Source organism: Oxyura jamaicensis, chromosome 4 (genome assembly GCF_011077185.1).
Source record: "Oxyura jamaicensis isolate SHBP4307 breed ruddy duck chromosome 4, BPBGC_Ojam_1.0, whole genome shotgun sequence".
Taxonomy (NCBI): Eukaryota; Metazoa; Chordata; class Aves; order Anseriformes; family Anatidae; genus Oxyura; species Oxyura jamaicensis.
In genome coordinates this window covers 5,735,871-5,755,766 of record NC_048896.1, presented here as the reverse complement: position 1 = coordinate 5,755,766, position 19,896 = coordinate 5,735,871, and the positions used below count along the sequence as shown (strand labels likewise).

At 33.6% G+C, this 19,896-nt stretch overlaps 1 protein-coding gene across 1 annotated transcript in view; it reads right to left on the bottom strand.

Annotated features, from left to right (window-relative positions):
- DIAPH2 (diaphanous related formin 2) overlaps positions 1 to 19,896 on the bottom strand; it is a 187,251-nt gene that overhangs the window by 92,149 nt on the left and 75,206 nt on the right. The window contains exons 22-24 of the mRNA XM_035326106.1: positions 19,406 to 19,645; positions 9,553 to 9,682; positions 4,925 to 5,049 (exon numbers count right to left, since the gene is read on the bottom strand). Coding sequence (XP_035181997.1) covers positions 4,925 to 5,049; positions 9,553 to 9,682; positions 19,406 to 19,645 — 495 coding nt within the window. The remainder of the gene's footprint in view (positions 1 to 4,924; positions 5,050 to 9,552; positions 9,683 to 19,405; positions 19,646 to 19,896) is intronic.

Genomic DNA, 19,896 nt, shown 5'->3' with positions numbered 1-19,896 from the left:
CTGAAAATTAAAATCAGTTGACAAATCAACATTGTTCTAATAAGATGAAATAAAGAAAAAAACAAAGCAGGATCTAACTGCAGTAATTTTAGTACGTTGGTTCATCGTTTCCTAGATTTAAATTTTCTTAACAGTACACTTTTAATTTTACATATGAATGTAATGAACTAGAAAAAGTGGTCGGCACCATTTATTACTCTCATAGGCAAAAGATTTTAAAAAGATTATGCATGTTAATATTTTTTTACTAAGGTAAATGATATAGAAGAAAAACACAGCTTAAAAATTCATTATTAATATGTCACTTGGAGACATCATTCATCATCTATGGTCTATGATACATCTGAGATACATTATGTTAAAAAAAAAAGTGTGATTCTTTACAAATTATGTAAAGGTCCAAAAGCAAGATTCTGATTCTTTAAATAAAAGCAGCTATGGCAAAAAGCTAGTTTCCCTAGAAAGGCAAACACTCATGCTTTAGCATCACTAAAAAGAAAACAATCCTTATACCTACTACTTGTAAGTACAAAATTCTGAGTTTTCCATTTTAATCTTTAATTATAGGCACAAACACTGAAACAAATCAAGGAGTGAAAGCCAACTTTGTCATAGTCTATAATTACTTCTAAACTGTTGAATCAAACTCCCCAGTGCTGCATGAAGCTGGGCTAATTATAAAGAAACCTTCTTCAAGTAAAATACTGTTCTAGTCCTGGATCAGATCATGGAAAAGTTACTTAACATACCATATAATTCACAGGCAGAACATTTTAACGCCTTTTCTTTTTCTGTAACCATATTACATTTTACTTTCTGTTATAGAACAGCTGTAATTCTCATTAGGTTCTGAAATCAACTGCTATTGATGGCCAACCATACAAGTCAGCTTCAGGATCCCAGTAACTTCAGACAGTGCTGTAAGCATTCCTTAGAACTTGTAAGTGCCTGAAGAAAATCCCAATATAAGGCAGGTGAACTAAAATCCCAGCATGACAGCATGATAGTGCCTATATTATCACTTCAGAATCCCACAGAAGTATTTCTGCGCAGTTACCTCCTAGAAGTTCAGTGTTCCTTATAAACAACATGTAACTACACTTAGAGGATGCAGACCTGTGTCCCAGCAAGTAGTGGTCATGGAAGCAAGTTTGCATTGTTTCCTAATGGTTTCATGGTTGGACTAGATGATCTTAGAGGTGTTTAATACAAAGTTAGACTAGTATGGTGGTGACAGAAACAGCTTCTGATGCAGAACAAAGACAAATAATATTAAATTTTTAACTCATGCCTGTGAAACTACAAAAATACTGAAACACTGTATTTTGTTGGAAACTGCATTACAAAAGCACATTAAAAAAATACCAAGAGCGCAAAGAAATGAGCCTACTTGGTTATCACGGATAAATTTAAGCAACCTGACCATATTATCAAAATTCTTGCACTGAGAAAGAGATATGTAATAGCCAGTAAGTCAAAATCTTAAGATGGCTAGAAACTGAAACCACGAGAAGTCAAACCAGCATCAATCTGTATATTTTTGAAAGAAAATCATTGATACAATCTATTAGGAATGTAGAAGAAATTATACTATCTGAATTTTTTCAAGTCAAGATTTTATACTCTCATAAAAGACATGCTTTTAGACAGAAAAATCCAAGTATGAGGTTGACAGTGGCATTACTTGTTAAGGCTGCTCTATCATAGTTGAATTCAAATCATGTTATCACAATAAAATTAATTGGTTGCAAAAGATGGAAATCAAACTACAGCTGCATCATCTGCAATTCTTATTATATTCACTGAACATTATGAACAATCAAATAGAAAAAAAATCATACACCCTTAGGCAGGAAGTCACATTGACACAGCTACAGAACCAATTCACCAGAACCAATATCTGCATAGTCCTGAAGCAAGTCTAATAGAAAACCAAATGTCCTTGTGAAATCAAATGTTTTCATTTAGTTGGCTCCAGTTTTAAATATAAACTGTTCAGATAACTCATTTTGCCTCAGTTTATATGCAATAAAAACGTGTCAAAATAAGTGTCTGAAATGTGTACCCAGTTAGCAGACTATAGTCATAACTACATTGAATTAAAGCTCTTAGAGTTATATTTAAGTTTTTTAGTCAGTGGGGCATACTTACTCATCTACTATTTTTGTACAGACTGTGGAATAGAAAAATATTACTCTTTCTGTCTTTGTCTGAATATCTAATGTAGCTTTAGGTTTAGGCTTCTGTCAATACTCTTTCAATAACTGCATCAAGTAGTGTGCACTGATATGAGTAACAGTTCACACCAAATAAAACACCGATTAAGAAAAGTCACAAATTAGCCTGCTTAAAAATGGGTCAAGGAAATAAAATCTAACTCAAAAGCAAGCAGAATTCATACTCTTTTTTTGTCACTCAGAATACAAAAAACTTTCATTTTAAGTTATAAGAAACCAAACTTGTTTTATACCATTTCATTCTACACTATGAATTATATTATTAATTACTTTTATTATTATAAATATTACAAGTGGTATTTTTTATTGTAATGAATGTCCTAATTTAGTAGGATAACAAACAATACTCCTTTCAAGCTTTCTGAAGGAAGTCTCGTTCACAATTACTTGTACACTGCTTTGTTTAGTGGCAGGTAAAGAAAAGAGAAACTATGCCTTTAATCCTGCATGCCAAAACCCTACTGAGAGATGATATGTGTTCCAACACGTACCAATTTTTGTGAAACACTCAAGCAGTTAGAGATGTTCAGCTTGAAATTCCTCAACTTCCTAATCTCAGCATGTGCTATCAACAACAAGCTGACAGAAACAAAAGAAACAGACTGATGATTAAAATAAGATATTATTCCTCTTAAATTCCTTCCAAATTTATTGTCCATTCTAAAAAATATAATATAGGCACGTAGAAAATTTTAGAATATTAAACAAATTTGATAATCTGACATAACATTCTTTAGGCAGAATCAGTTCATTTCTTATCTTATCTGTTTTGTGAAGCCACCAAATTCACTGGTATGATAAAAGCTGCCGGACAGCTACAGTTCAGGGTGCCTACTTTAATTACCAGGAACTGGTAATCTAGCTGTGACATTAACATATGTGCACCAGAACAAGTCTGCCTTCTTAATAGACTTGGAACAATTTTTTTTTTTTTTTTTAAAGGATCCTTATACTATCACTAATACAAAAATCACATATAAAAAAATGATTAAAACATATATATGCATATAAAACATATATATGCATATATATGTTTTAATCTCAGTCACACTCCAAGGCAATCTTCGTGCTTCAATAAATTCAGGAAATGAGCAGCAGTTAAAAAAAGGTACCTATGTGGCTCTTTTCCTCACCAAGTTACTTGAATGATGTAAATAATCTTCTTTAAGTATAGTAAATTCACAAGTAGAAAAATAACAAAATGACAAAGCACTGGCTCAACACAACTGAAAGTATGTACACGACTTGCGCTACAGAGCTGTAAAATTCAAAATTATATGGTTGCAAAAGGTGCATTTCAATATGTTGGTTTCATGTCCAAACAAAACTGGTTTAACTTGACTGTATTCAGCCTACACACAATGTCAAAACAACGGGCTATTACAAGTGAAGGTTTCCCTATGTGAATGCATCTCAAGGAGACAATTTTTTTTTTCTACTAAAAAAAAAAACAGCAAACCTGATAAATGTGATTACTAACAAGTCTCTTAACCTTGCAAAAAAGACAAGGTAGAACAAAGTAGAAGAGAACAAAAATTTTCTTCTTATGAGTTGTCTCCTTTAAGTTAGTTTTCCAGTCTTGACAGAAACTTAAATGCATACAGAAAACACATTAATTCTTGTGAATTTCTGTCACTGAACCCTGAAGGATGTCACTGAACACTGAAGGATGATTAATCCTCAGATTCCAAATACATAATAATTGGGTGAATCCTTCATTATATCCACCTACTAAGTGTGATGAGCAAGTAACAGCAGCTCTAGACATCCATCTCCATTTTTTTAAACACCCCCCCCCCCAAATTATTACTTCTGTCTCACTGCATTATCATTGCATTAAGATATCACATGAATTATCCGAGCTTCTATAAATACACAAAACGCCTGTCTTTATCATGTACCATACTCCAAATGTTTCCACACAAATATGCTTTATGCATTTTATTTTATTTTATTTTATTTTTATTATTTATTTTTTTTTTAAAGAGAAATTAACTTCTGCCTGGTCTCAGAAAATTTTGTGAGCTTCTTGTACTGACAATATACTTATTACCTTATACTTTTGCACAAAAGTAAAGATTGATATGTGAAAATTTTGGGGAGAAAACAATTTAAACAAACATGCTTTGGTATTCTCCCACAGTTTTTCCTTGGATTAAAGGACGTACAGTCTCTATTCTATATTTATTCTGAAATAAAAGCACAAATATCTCAAGTACAAACTATGTAAATACTTTACTCTAAACTGATACGACAAAAAATAAAATTAAAAAAAAAAAGATACTTCCCCTTCAAATATCAACCTATCTGAAGCTAAAATAAGAACCAATCTCAACTCTATGGCTGGCAGTTGATGAGATAGAAGTGACTTAACAATTACCATTAAATACTGTTCTTTAGAACAAAAACATAAGACTATCTTCATGACAAGACACTTTAATTCCTTTAAGAAAGCTATCTGCTTTTCTCCTTTGGAATACTTTAAATTATACACCAATTATGAATAAAACACAAGATTCAGCTTAGTTAATGGCTTTTTTGTTTTCTTACATTCAGCATATTCTGATATACTTTTCTTTCCACTAGAATAAACACATGGAAGAAGAGATTTAAAACTTATTTTTAAGTGTACTTAACCAGACAAAGATAACATTGATATCAGCAGCATCAACATGCAAAAAGGATATGCTCATCTTTTCTACAAACTTATCATGTTCATCTTGTGTCTTAGGGAAATTCTCAATGTCATTCTCTAGGCGCTGGATTTGATTGTTCATTGAATCAAGGTTGCTCTTCAGAGTCTGGGCTGAAACTAAGAAAGAGAGGCAATAAGGAAAAAGCTTTCAGAATATGTTTAAAAAGAAAGGGAGAAAACAATGACAGTATAAATAGAACTATCCGATTAAGTAGACACATTTTTCTGAATTACTGTTCATAAAAAAATTCAACTCTTCATAAAAATAAGTGAAAATATGTAATGTAATACACCAAATCATCACACTTAATACGGAAATGTCACCACTTAATTCTACCATTAGTTCAAATGATTCAATTTCTATTCAAATTTATTGGTAAAAAATCTAATATTTCATTCTTTTATATGTAATTCAAAGATTAGAAAGTAACTAAGGTTCAAAGAGACTTCACCTTATTAATGCATGTACTTGCTTAAATGAATCATCTTATTAACACATGTACTTAGTTACAGAAGTGATTTAAGGAACAGACAGAAAAAAGATCAAATATTTTTCTTTTATTGAAATTAAACTGATTTCTATAAAACAATGTCTGTGAAACCCTCAGTTAAGATCAAAGATAGGTTTGAATAATACAAGTCAATTAAAAATACAATTAAAAGAAGTGAAGGACTCATAGTACAGCACAAAAAAGTAAATAGAGAATAGAGACATATGGCACACAATATCCAGGGACATTTTGAGATACATACTGTTTCACAGGCATACATGTGTGTATTACACACAGACACACGTGTAATAATACATAAATGTATGCATCTGTGATATATAATACTTTATCATTTCAGACTTTGATTAAAATTTGACTCAACTGCTAAAGCAACTGTGTATGGCTTCTATTATCCTCTCAATTTGCAAGCCAAGATGAACTGCAATTTTAAGGTAAGAACACCTTTTTTGCTGTATTTGTTTGCAGTGATTCTTCTGGATGAATCCTGACAATTTATGCTTATTTTGTGACCTGCACAAATCCTGTGTGCCAGCTTCCTACTTTCTCTGAAATAGTTTGTCAATACCACACTTTTCATGTATTTTCACCTATGAGTAAACTGCCAACAGTACATAGCAGAATATAAATCTTTATCAGTTGAACTTCAAGAGACTTACAGTATTACAAATAAAATTAATTTGGAAAACAGATGTCTCTATTTCACAAACATAACCAGAGGTGATCACTGAAAATAGCAGTGTGCCCAGCAGCATTCTCTTGGCAATATGGATCTCCTCCAGATCATTCCACAAATTAACCTTATTTTGAAAGTAATTTAATTTAAAACATCTTTCAAGTTCTCAAAAGCTGTGTCAATGTTGAAAACATTACAAATTCAGTATCTATTAGATGAGCATACACTTCCTGGAAAAAGTATAAAGTTAAAACGCAAGTCAGGCAAAGGCAAATGACTGAACTTTTATGTTCTATTAATTTCAACCAATTTTTGAAGTGTTGATTACTCACAGTAAATTCTGCTGCGTTTGTGTCAAAAGCTCACATTTTGCACTGTCACTATTAGCCTATCATCCAACTTTGCTTGGCTTGTTTGTATAGCCTAAAATTTATATATACATGTTGTATATTAATAATTCACTGTGAAACAGCTATGGCATGTGATATACTACTGTAGTGTACGTGCAGAAGTTGCAGGCAGAAAGGAATCCAAAATAAGAGGAGGAGTAAAGTGTCGGTGACACAATCAGGGAAAGCTGTTCAATCATTGAGTTACTAAAAATGCACTAGACAAGGCATGGAACAATTTGATCTAACAGACCTCCTTTTCAGGCACTCAACTTTTAACAAGAGTTTGGTCTTTCCAATTTGTTGAAGTGCAAGCCATGCCTCCAGAGGCATAACAACCTTCCTCATATCAAGAAGAGTGCAAATTCAAGAACAGATGAGAATAAAAATAAGTAGCACTGTGAAAGCTACAAAACAGTACCAACTTCTTACTAAAGGTTGGTAATAAGGAATTTTGAATCTATTTCTTTCTTTGAGAAGCCACTTAAAGTGGTCATCAAACCTCAATTGGTTTAACTATATTCAGAAATTCTTTAATACTCTAATTTCTTTAATAAGTAACAGCCTATGAGAGTCATCTGGACTGTTCTCTAATTTTGCCCCTGATAATTACACTTCAGGGAGCGAAGTAAATCCTTAAAACACATGCCATACTAGAAAGCTTTGTTTAAGGTAGAATTCAAATCATAACTTGAAAATGTAGCTTCAAATTCCAAACTACCATGACTTTGCATAATACTTACTACACATTATAACTGCCAAATAAATTCTAAAGCCCCTAAAAGAAAGGGAAAACTTTAGACATTTTTGCAGGCCAATCCTGAATCCTACTGAGTCTCCCAACAGGATGTCTTTCAGAAATTGCAGCGTGCACCTGCAACACAAAATCTGCGAAGCTTTACTTCTCTGTCTTCACTGAAATCTTGGCAGTGAAAGAGAACACTTCTATCAAAAAGCTTTTAATGAGATGATGGATAAGCTACCATTAATACAATGATGACATGTGCAAATATGGGAGTCCAAACACATATGCATATGACATGACATATGCAAATACAGTTTCCGGAGGAAAACAGTTCTCCAGTATTTGATGCACCTACATTCAGGAAAAATACATTGAGAGATTTTCTGGCATTTCATTATTGCATTTTATGTGAATGAAAAGAATGACAGAAGTCACTATACATTGTAAGACTGACTTCTGATTGTGAAGCAAAATGCCAGCTTTCAGATTCTATTACGGAAAGAACAGTCACAAACGCAGGCATTATATTTATAATGCCATAAGGCACTGTCTGTTTCATATCCACTAACATGCCAGATCGGGCAAAATCTGTTTCAGCAACTTAAACTGTGCAATGTAGAAAATACCACGGATTTCTTTGTTAAAAACAGTTTCTTCTACTGTGATGAACTATAGAACTTCCATTTGACAGAAAAATGGCTACTACTTGTGAGTATGTTTTAAATTGCTATACTTTAAAGCAACAATCACACAATGTTTTAAAATGTTTTCCCCCTCTGATTTTGACATAAAGTCTCAATGAAACACCTGTACAGACTTTCAAAAATAGTATTTACTTACAGTATTTGCAATAGTACATAATGTAAAGTATATATATTTGCATTCCAATGCTTATTATTGGTTTTCTAGAGAAATGTCTCAATTGTCACAAACATATTTGTAAATAAAAAAAAATTGTATGTCAACATGAGTGAGAAAACTGTTCCTGTTACTAGTACTTTCTAGTCTACTACACACATAATTCACCTCCCACAAGATCTCTTTCACTTCCTTTTAAATAGAATACTCTGTGGCTGTGTTTTTACTTAAAACAAATATACAATATAACTTGATTTCAGACAAACAATCCTCTATGCTATGTACTCGGAAAAAAAAAAAAAGGAATAAAAAAATACGATTTCTGAAAAAGACCATATTACCTGTACTGGATTCACCAGTAAGCTCTACCCTTCGCTTGGAATTTAGCTGTTCTCAGGAGTGCTACTTAACTGCAGAACTAACTCCCAAAAAGATACTTCTCCGATATATGTGTGTGTGTGTATATATATATATATATATATATATATACACACCACGTTGCCTTGACCAAAAGTCAAAGAAAGCACATGGAACACAATGGACAAATGCAGAAAACTGAACTATAGATTCACCTTAAGTAAACAAGAGTAAACAAAAAAAGTCTATGACAAAGAATAGCAGTGGTGGCTTAATTGCCGTTGGTATTTGAAACAGAATTTTAACATAAGAAATGTTATGCTTTGATGTAACATTTTAATCTCAAAGATAATCATAAACCTCACTCAATTACTACTAAATTACTAATAAAGCGAAGATGGTCAGGGAAAAATTCTGTTAGGATAAATCTTTATTACAACTTATACTACATGATAACCATTTATATTTTATGGCAGACATTATTTAAGATTTAAATAATTTTAATCTTTGCATAGCTAAGCAACAAGTGCACTAAAAAGCACAGCTTATTATATAAAAAAGTTATCCAACAATAAATCAAGTTCTCTATCACATCTACTGGGCAATACTGCAAACTGACCAAAAAGATCAGTATTAAACATTGACTGTACAGTGTAAATTGAATTGTACCTTTCATATGCAATCTGAGCACATTAGCAAGCTATTCTCTAATTAAAAAAATCAGGTATTAAAATGAGAAACATATTATGTTTCTCATGAAACATAAGTAAGCACATGGGTGCTTACTCTCAAACAGTAAGACTTGAAAGGCATAACAGTAATCAACACTGCCTATATAATTTTTTATTTATTATTTTGTAAGGACTTCGCTATGTTGTATTATTTCCACAACCTACTTCAGAAGAAGAGAAGTTACTATTTCTCCCCCTCACTTTTTCTTAAATCAATAAACATCAGAAAAGAAAACAATCCATGTGGATTATCAATGTTTACAGATTACATAATCCTGCAATCTAAAGAGAAATATTTTGACATGAAATATCTCCAAAGAGCTATTACGTCTAGGTGTTTCATCTACTTGCTTACCTTTACTTGCACTCTCAACATGCTGCAGTTCATCTGGGAATTTTAAGATGTCCCGGTAATTCTCCTCACAGATTTCTGCCAGAAAATGCAGTAAGGTTGTTTTCTGATCTGTTGATTTAGTATCTCTAATCTAAAAAGTGAATAGAAGGAAAGAAAAAAACTTTTTAAAAACGTTTTTTTACATCTGCCAAATTCTTTTTATTTAAACTCATTAGCAAAAAGTTAACTGAATAGGCTTCCTGCAAATGAAGCAAAAAAATTTAAAAGAAACTTCTGCAATTCTCTGTTTTAGGACTATGGAGGGAATTTAACCCCATACTGTATTTTTTGTTCTAATTTCTTAAACCTGAAGACAGTACAATACAGTTTTGAGATTTCAGCAAAGGCAGTTCAGAATCCTGTTATATATAAGAAAAAAAAAAAAAAGATGTGAAGAGAGATTAACAGAGTTTAGTTCATTCTCCGATTGCCCCCACTGCCATTTCTAAATCAATGCCTCTGAAATGCTGCATAGCTGGACACAGTGCTAAAGTAAGTACTTGCTCTTTCACCATGCAAGTTAAAGAAAATTGATATAGTAAATTCTCAATTTTTATTGAAGCAAAATCTAAAGAATAATGCTTGATCTGAATCTTTCAGCTTGCTTGGATTTTCAGACAAATTACATTTAAAGACATGAAATAAATGCACCACACTAGGACACCAAATGACAATAGTAAACAGTAATCCTAACTACCAGTAAAAGAAATTCATTAAGTCCAGTTTTATTCAGGAAAAGGTGCATGAGAATTGTACATACTGAAGGCAATTTCATATTTTCACTCTCCTCTCAATTGGACAGGCAATTTCTAGTGGTCTGAAATAAACTAGTGTTTGGAAGAAGATACAACCCTCTGCTCTCCATTAACGTAAGGGCATTAACTGCTAGAATCCATTATTTTAAAGATTGTTCTGAAATCATCGTTAAAATACAGGTCTAGTGACAAAACTCCAAGTAAACTTATAGACTTGTGGCATGTGCATGTAAATACAAAGAAACATCACGAATTTAAGGGAATTACAAAAAGAATTTAAGTCCAAATTCAGTTTATCCATTTTCATGCAGATGTAAAGAATGAATGTGTGAGTTGACTGAAGATTTAGTGGAAGTAGAGATTACCCCTTATTTACAAAGTTCACAGATACAGTGAACTGTATCTGTGAACAGTGAACTATGCAAGAACTAGAAATCAGTGTACCTCTCTTTTCATAGAGAGGTGGTATCTGTGAAGACCTTTAAACTGAATTTTATTAACCATAGTTCTTGTACAAAAAAAGCTACAACATACAGAACAAATGAAATCAAGGATTTATTTAAGAAGTATATATAAATGTGTATAAAATCTCCTATTTGTTTTCTCATTCTGTAAATGACTAGAAGTTCTAATTCTATAATCCTCATGACACGCTTGCTATTGATGTTCAATTTAATACAGGCCTTTCAGATTTATGGATTACCCTTTAAGAATAAATGAGCGCAGTCCAAAAACAGGCTTTTAAAAATATAAGGTATTTAGGCAATTAAGAATGCAATTTAATTCATAACAAATCAGTGATTAACTGTATGTTACATCTGTGGTTAACTGTGATTAACTGCTTCATAGGCCTTCTCTGGACTCGCTCAAGCACCTCCATGTCCTTCTTGTAGCGAGGGGCCCAAAACTGAACACAGTACTTGAGGTGTGGCCTCACCAGAGCCGAGTACAGGGGGACAATCACCTCCCTGGACCTGCTGGCCACGCTGTTTCTTATACAAGCTAGGATTCTGTTGGCCTTCTTGGCCACCTGAGCACACTGCTGGCTCATATTCAGCCAACTATCAACCAATACTCCCAGGTCCTTCTCTGCCAGGCAGCTTTCTAACCACACATCTCCCAGCCTGTAGCTCTGTTTGGGGTTGTTGTGCCCCAGGTGCAGGACCCGGCACTTGGCCTTGTTGAACTTCATACCGTTGGCCTCGGCCCATCGGTCCAGCCTATCCAGATCTTGCCGCAGAGCCTTCCTACCCTCGAGGAGATCGACACGCACCTAACTTGGTGTCTGCAAACGTGCTGAGGGTGCACTTGATCCCCTCGTCCAGATCATCGATAAAGATGTTAAAGAGGACTGGCCCCAGTACCGAGCCCTGGGGGACTCCACTAGTGACCGGCCTCCAACTGGATTTGACTCCATTCACCACAACTCTCTGGGCCTGGCCATCCAGCCAGCTCTTAACCCAACAAAGTGTACGCCAGTCCAAGCCATGAGCAGCCAGTTTCCTGAGGAGAATGCTGTGGGGAACGGTGTCAAATGCCTTACTGAAGTCAAGGTAGACCACGTCCACAGCCTTTCCCTCATCCACTAAGCGTGTCACCTTGTCATAGAAGGAGATCAGGTTCGTCAAGCAGGACCTGCCCTTCATAAACCCATGCTGACTGGGCCTGATCGCCTGCTTGCCCTGCAAGTGCTGCGTGATGACGCTCAAGATAATCTGCTCCATGAGCTTCCCTGGCACTGAGGTCAAACTAAGAGGCCTATAGTTCCCTGGGTCTACCCTCCGGCCCTTCTTGTAGATGGGCGTCACGTTTGCTAGCTGCCAGTCAAGTGGGACCTCCCCTGATAGCCAGGACTGCCGATAAATGATGGAAAGTGGCTTGGCCAGCTCTTCCGCCAGTTCCCTCAAAACCCTCGGGTGGATCCCATCTGGCCCCATCGACTTGCATACATCCAAATGCTGTAGCAGGTCGCCAACCATTTCCTCATGGATTGTGGGGGCCACATTCTGCTCCTCATCCCCTTCCACCAGCTCAGGGTACTGGGCGGACGCCAGTACCAGAGAACAACTGGTTTTGCTGCTATAGACTGAGGCAAAGAAGGCATTAAGCACCTTGGCTTTTTCCTCATCTCTGGTAACTAAGTTTCCCCCCACATCTAGTAAAGGGTGGAGATTCTCCTTAGTCCTCCTTTTTGTACTTTTTTTGTTGTTAATGTTTTGTATTAAAACATTTAATAAACAGTCATACAGATCCTGAGCAATCTTGTGAAATTCTCTACTTTAGCCCAATTAAGCAATGCATTTTAACCAAATTAATTCATATTTGACTTTCAATACCTAATACTGAGTAATTGTATCAATATTTTAAAATAAAATTCTAAGCCTACTAATAATGAGAGAATAAAATAGGCATTTTTCAAGTGTAGTTTGGCAGACATTATTTAAAAATAACTCTACAAACAAGATAGAACCCGGAATGCTAACAGAAGTTTGACTATGCTTTCAAATTCTGTTTACCCTGAATACAAGTGCACTCTGTGAAAACTTCATGGATCCTTTCTCTTTTGACTCTCTGGTAGAACTCCACATTTTTGACTTTATGGAAAACACACAAGTTTTCCCGTTTTTAAAAGAAACGGTGGACTTTAGGGTTATATCCTCAGAATTTGTCAAGAGAACTTCCTTGTTATCAACCTAGGTATATTAAATAATTAAGAAAATATATAAAGATATTTTGCATCCTGCCTAATAACTACATGTCCTGGAACACAAATTTGTGACTCCTAAAAAAACCTTGCTTTTCAAATGCTTTGGCTTTATGCCTCTTTGTTTTTACTGTTTCATTTCCAAAGCATTCTCAGAGAAGTTATAAAGGTTCCCCGAGACTTAATAAACAAAACAAGCTCATTAATATTAGAAGAATTCACCATTTGGAAATTTAATTTTTTAAAGCAAAATAACCCAATTTATCTACTACTTCTCTAGTAGTATTAATGCATTGGAACAGAAGAGCTTTTATAGAGCAACACCCACATATATGGCATTTATAAATCAGTAATGCTTGTCATTGACTTAAGGTTTTCCAATCCATTTATTTTTATATGAGATACTAACATGGATGTTAAAATCTTCAAATATAGATTTTGATTCCATGGCCTTAATATGAGAGAAAATGTGGAAATAACACATTTGATTAAAGAAGTCAGCAGATCAATATAGGTTTTATGGAGCAGCTTCCTGTAGAATGTCAGAGCATTAATTTGGGTACTATTGGATTCATTGTTTGGGAAAGGATTAAAGATACATATACACAGAACACAATACTTGCAAGCACAGCCATTCAAATCAATTAAATATGGAGTGTCTAGGTCTGTAGTTCAAAAATAACATCAATATAATAAAATTGCCTTGTTTCTTGCAGTATTTTGATAAACGATTTAAAATGGTAAATCATACCATAACCAGTTTCAGGTTTTAATTTGTTTTTTCTTCTTTAACGGGTATTTTTGGATAAAGTTTTCAGGTGCGGGAGATAAAAGTGACACTGAATGTAAGGCGACTCTCTATATTCATAGAATCACCACTAGAGCGACATTTGATTATTGTAAATCATAGAATATCCTGAGTTGGAAGGGACCCACAAGGATCATTTAAGTCCAACTCCTGAAAGAGCTTTCTATTTATTTAAATGAGATTACATAAAGTAACTTCTCATGCCAAGAAATCTCTCTCACTCTATCCCTACCTTAACAGAGACCGGCAGACAATAAATAAACACTAGTCAGTGATACTCAAACTATATGAACAGCTCATCTGGTACTATTTGCACTATGAACAACACAGAAATATTACTTATTATATAAAATATCCAATTGTTCCAGATGGAATAATAGAAAAGCTTTATTTAAAGCACAATGCTTGCTGTTAGCCTTTCCATTAACTCAAACACAAAACAGAAGTTGCACTCTGTATATGCTTAAAGCTAATCCTTTTCCTTTCAATTAAATATTTATCTAGTCTAAAACTATGAGGGTTTTCTCATCCTTGAAAAGATAGTAACTATCATCTTTTTGCAAAGAATTGTTTGATCATTTACACACAATAATCAAAAGCAACAACTCAAAAACATTCAACTGCAGTTAATTATTACAGCATCCTCCCTGCCATAACTTTGCTACTTCTGCCATATTCATGTTTTCACAGAACACTTGACACTTAGGTAATCAAGAATACTCTAGTACATACACCAGGAGTAACTGCTTGGCCTCTCCTATTTAAACAAAATTAAGTTTTCTGTATTCTGCCAAAGGTTGTTTACAAATCACTGTTTTTTCCAAAATACTCTGCAGTGTAACATTCAGAAACATAACTTGCTTTTAAAGATTTGCAATTACCACAAAAGCATTAGCTTTCTAACTATAACCAAATAAGTTTGAATCAGTGTTTTCTCTTATTGAACTTTATTAAAATCTACTATACAATAAGATTTCTGTATATCAGATTATCAGCTATATTTTAAGAACATGCATTTCACAAAACAAAATATTTATTTCAGATCAATACCCGCTTTGTTTTTGATTGCAGATCTACTAACAAACAATTAAGATTGTTCAAGAAAAACAACAAAACAAATATGGATATCAAGTTCTATTGAAAAGTGAATTTATCAGGATAGGATACTGTATAAAACAAACTGATTTCTAAATGTATTTTACATAAAGAAATGTGTACACAGACACTTTTTCTAACTTGACGACAGCCAGGAATTCTGGCTCTACCAAAAAAAAAAAAAAAAAAAAAAAAAAAAAGTTCTCTTATTGTGATTCCATACATAGGCAGAAAGCCTAAAGACAGTTTAAATCATTGGTCTAATGGAAAAAAAAATAAAATAAAATAAAAAATCTTACAATCTTAGAAGCGTCAAGACTTTAAAAATTCTTTATTAATATTCACTGTTCTGATTCCCCTGAACCAACTATATTTTCTGGTTACTTCTCCTGACTCTTAAACCTTTGTCAAAACATCAAATATAAAGAATAGCTAAAAACTAACATAGGAGCCACATTCAGCTTGATTTATAGTAAATCATGTTCACATAACAGCTGAAGTCCGCCTAGAACAAGAATATTCAGAGGATAATAGTGTTACTAAAATTAGATCATGCTTTATCCAATCAAGTAGATTACAGTGAGCTTAAAAAAACACCATCAATCCAAAAATTAGCAAAGTGACCAACATTTGAAAACATTAAGTTAAACAGTCTTATTTGTTTTTAACAGTCACTAGGTATGTAATCTTTAAAAGTAGACACAGGCATCCTCATCTTTGAAATTGTCATCACCTGTGATATATGCAGACATCAAATCATAGTTGTTCTACGCAAAATAGAAGCTTAATCATGCTAGTAATTCCAAAAAAGACATTCATACTTTCCCCTTTTTACTTTGCCTCTTGTTTGTTTTGTTTGTTCACTGTATGTTTTTGAACTTCATGAACAGTTCATAACACTAAGTTTTGCCATTGTTCACGAGCCACTGAAAGAAGTAAAATGCACCTAATACAGACTTTTCCGTTGTATAGTTCACCTTGACAACAGAAGACTAGTCAAAGCATCACTTCAAATTAACAGATTTATTACAATCAATCCTCCCTTGATTAATAAAAAACAGTAAGCTCCAAGAAGTTGCAAATGTAATAGCAAAAAAAACATACTACGAAAGCTTTTTTTTATTTTATTTTATACAGTAAAAAATATATACTATATATTTATGTAGTATGAAAATAACATCTTCACAGTATATTTGAAAAGAAGTTGACATAGCTATTTTAAATACTGGAACAGGGAATGAATGCAGTTCGTACAAGTGCAGTCTCAGGTTAAAGCTCTTCCCAAAACTGGCAGCAACTTGTTAATTTAAAATGTCTTTTTTTTTGTTTTAAGAGAAAATACTATCTTGTTGTTAGTAGAAAGAAATTGTGTCCTCTGATTTTTTTCCTAACTGATTAAATAGGCCAATTGACAGGCAGAACAGCAGACAAGTTCTTAAAGCATACTCTACAGCATTTCCTATACTTCATCAGTTGTAGTTTATATTCATGCTATAGTGTGATTCAACAAAAGACAGTATGAGAAGAGATAAGAAACTTTTCTGTTTCTAAAGTCACTTAAATAACAACAACAAAAGAGCCACTTTCATGGCAAGCAGAACAAAAAATTAGGATGAAATTTCTTTGGCACATTATACCTGACATCTAGTCTAACAATATACCTGACATTATGGAAATGCAATTTCTAAATAATAACATACTATGACTTATGAGGGTTCCACACACAAAAACAGAGCTCAAAAAACAGCAAAGTGAGTTAGTCATTATTATGCTTTACATATATTCTATCAAAATGCAAACTAATGGCTCTCAAATTCCTCTATAAAAGCTTACAACTCAAATATATTGCCTGGGAGAAGAAACAAATACACTTGAAAATTATTCAAGGCATACCTTTTTCTGCAGTAATGTTGCCTTATCAAATTGCCACCAAAAAAAATATTAATAGTCTTTCAGTGTTTACACAGCCTTCAAAATTTAGTAGCATATAGGTACACCACAAAGCAAACACATGTAAGCCACAAGACACTGGTGAACAGACTGCTATCTTTTTTTTTTGCTCTGAAATGTCACTTCTTTCTTTCAGTGCCTTCAGCGAAAAATAGAAGTCAGGTATTTCTATTTTTTATATTCACAGGAAGATTTCTGTGAATTGGGACATTACACTCACCCTACCATCCGTACGCATACAGAAGCATTCATTTACACCATTTTCCAAGTCTTCAATTCCAAGACTGTTTTAGTCATGTAATAAAGCTGATAAGTGGCTACAGATATATTAGATCTGTTGTTTAAAGAAGATACCACCACCTGATATAGTTTAGTATTTTATATTATTCATGACAGTTAACAAAGGCTGTGAGACTATACTCTTAGTTAATAATACAGAGCCAATAATGCCATCTTACTACTTTGGGGGGAGAATGGGACGGGAGAATTTGAAAGCTATTTAACAAAGGAACCAAATGTAATTACCGATCAAAAATAATGTACAAAAAAAGTCATTACCCAAATAGCAGTTCTGTCGATGGGAGTAATGAAATTTTTTAAAAAATAATCAAGAATACTGAGCATGTAAACACTTTTTTTTTTTTTTAATACAAAATAAACATCAATGGTGCAGAAGGGTGGTTCTTTAAGTATGACACTAAAGCGAAGGTACAGGGACAACATTTAAGAAAAAACACCTATAGCAAAAGCAAGTTATTATAATGATCTAATTCAAATTAGAATGGAGAATGCATAAAAGTAACGAAAACCAGAGCACTAAATGGAAGCAGCAAGCACCTTTTAACTGAAGTACTAAACAACAGAAGCAAATAGCCAATAACCAATATCGCTCTCTCTGGAGAAACTTATCCACTAACTTAAATTACTTTTTTTTTTTTTACTCTGCAACAGATTAGTGATAATTCACAAGTTACAATTACTATACCAAGGTATTAATGATTTTTATGTCTACATTTTGGTGAGACCTTTTTCACTCCAACAGACATCACTGTCCTTGTGATTATTTTATTTTTAGACATCACCTTACAACAAAACATAACTAACATCTAAATGCAGCAGCACAGTAAGCATTTTGTTATGGAGAATTTTTAAATTTTTTCCCTATTTTCCCTCACAGGTAAAAGAGTACTTCCTTCAGAAACATGTCTTGAAAAATGATGGGTTTCGTTTTTTTTGAGGGCAAGGCAAGTAGTCATAAATTTTTATCTTAGTTATTTTAAATGGAATTTAGCTGTACGCACAAATAGTTATGCTTCAGCAATTACTCAGTTCAAGTAGAAAACAATTTGCAGGATTAGTCAATCTACATTAGCTGTGTCAACACCTGTGGGATTTGCATTGACAGCAATTCATAAGTCACCTGGAATGCAAGAATACCTTCTCAAATCTGTGCTATGCTAGAATACCATTTATGCATAGTCATCATTTTCTCTCCCGCTAAATTAAAAACGTAGATTTCCACTTAACTCAGTAATTTCCCTTTAGATTCATATTTTAGTGACACAAAAAAAGAGGCACTGGATTTATAAAATAAACTTCAACTTGGCCACTCTTTAAAAAAAACATTAATGAATGAAACTACTTTCTGGGTCATGGTTTTATTTTACTTCAAGTTGGAAAATCTTTATATTAAACTATAGTAAGCAGAGAGTCCTCCTCTACTGAAATATGTCAGATCAGACTTGCTGTGTTTTTGAAAGGCTGTTTTCCCCCATGGTTACAACTCCTTGAAGTACACATTAGATTTCTCTGTGGCCTCAAACAGGGACTTGAACCATGGGCCCTCATATTACATCAAACATAAAAATAACAGCAAAATTCCTTTCCAATATTTATTTTTTTAATCTGTTTACAGATGTTGCATCTCTTTATTTCAGACAGGTACTTTACAAACTGAGATGGTCAAGCTCAGATCAATGCCTTTATCACATTTCATCATTTAAATAAACAAGTGCTGCTACGAATTATTAAGTTGATGTTGTATCTCATTTGCCACCACAAGTGAAGTTTAACATAGGATAACAATGACCATCTTTAATTCCACATACTTACTTCTTGCTTTATGGATAGCAGGATGGAAGACAGAAGCACGAGACAAGTAGCCAGAGCTATTCAACACAGAAGTCTATGTGCATATTATTGAAGAGATTATGGTTGAAAAAACTGGGGTTGGAAAGGCTGTTCTACTTTTATGTTCCAGAAAGACTCAGAACAGACTTATAGTTTAATGACTGCCTTTAATCACCAGTGCACTGAGTAGGACAGCTATAGCAACATACCATACTACAAAGTTTTATTCTGTGTTTGTGCATCTTTTATTTAAAGTAGAGATGTTGTCAGTAACCTACATTGATTGAGTGCTTTTCCCTAACTTACAGTAGTTTCTCTTGTGGTTGTAAGCTTCATGAATCTGCACTTACAAGTTTTATAGTTTCATCTTACCTTGCAAAGAAAACTGATGTTAAAACCAAGAGACTGTGCGTTTCTGGAACCAGAGTTCATGTAGTTTCCAAGGAATAGCACTAACTCTAAAAGCCTGCTAAAGCTTTCACTCTTCTTCAGCTCTTCACAGGCTATTGTAACCGCCATAATGTCAGGTTTTATATTGTTTACGTGTTCTTCAAACATAAGCCTGAAAAGGATCCCATTGAGACGTGATCGCAGCATTTTCACTGAACTCATCTATAAAACAAGAAAAATTATATCAGAACATAAAAGAACAAAAATTTATATTAAAAAACAACATTGTGCAGCCAGAGTTAGAAGACTATAATTTCTGTTTTCATTGCCTATCTTGTATTTTCCAAGAATCTGTACCTGCACAGAGGTATTTTTTCCCCAAACCATACACTTTGCTTGAAATAATTCAGTAAAACAACATACTGAAAATAAGAGTGCTTTCTGTTATCAAATCATTAATTTCCAAACTCACT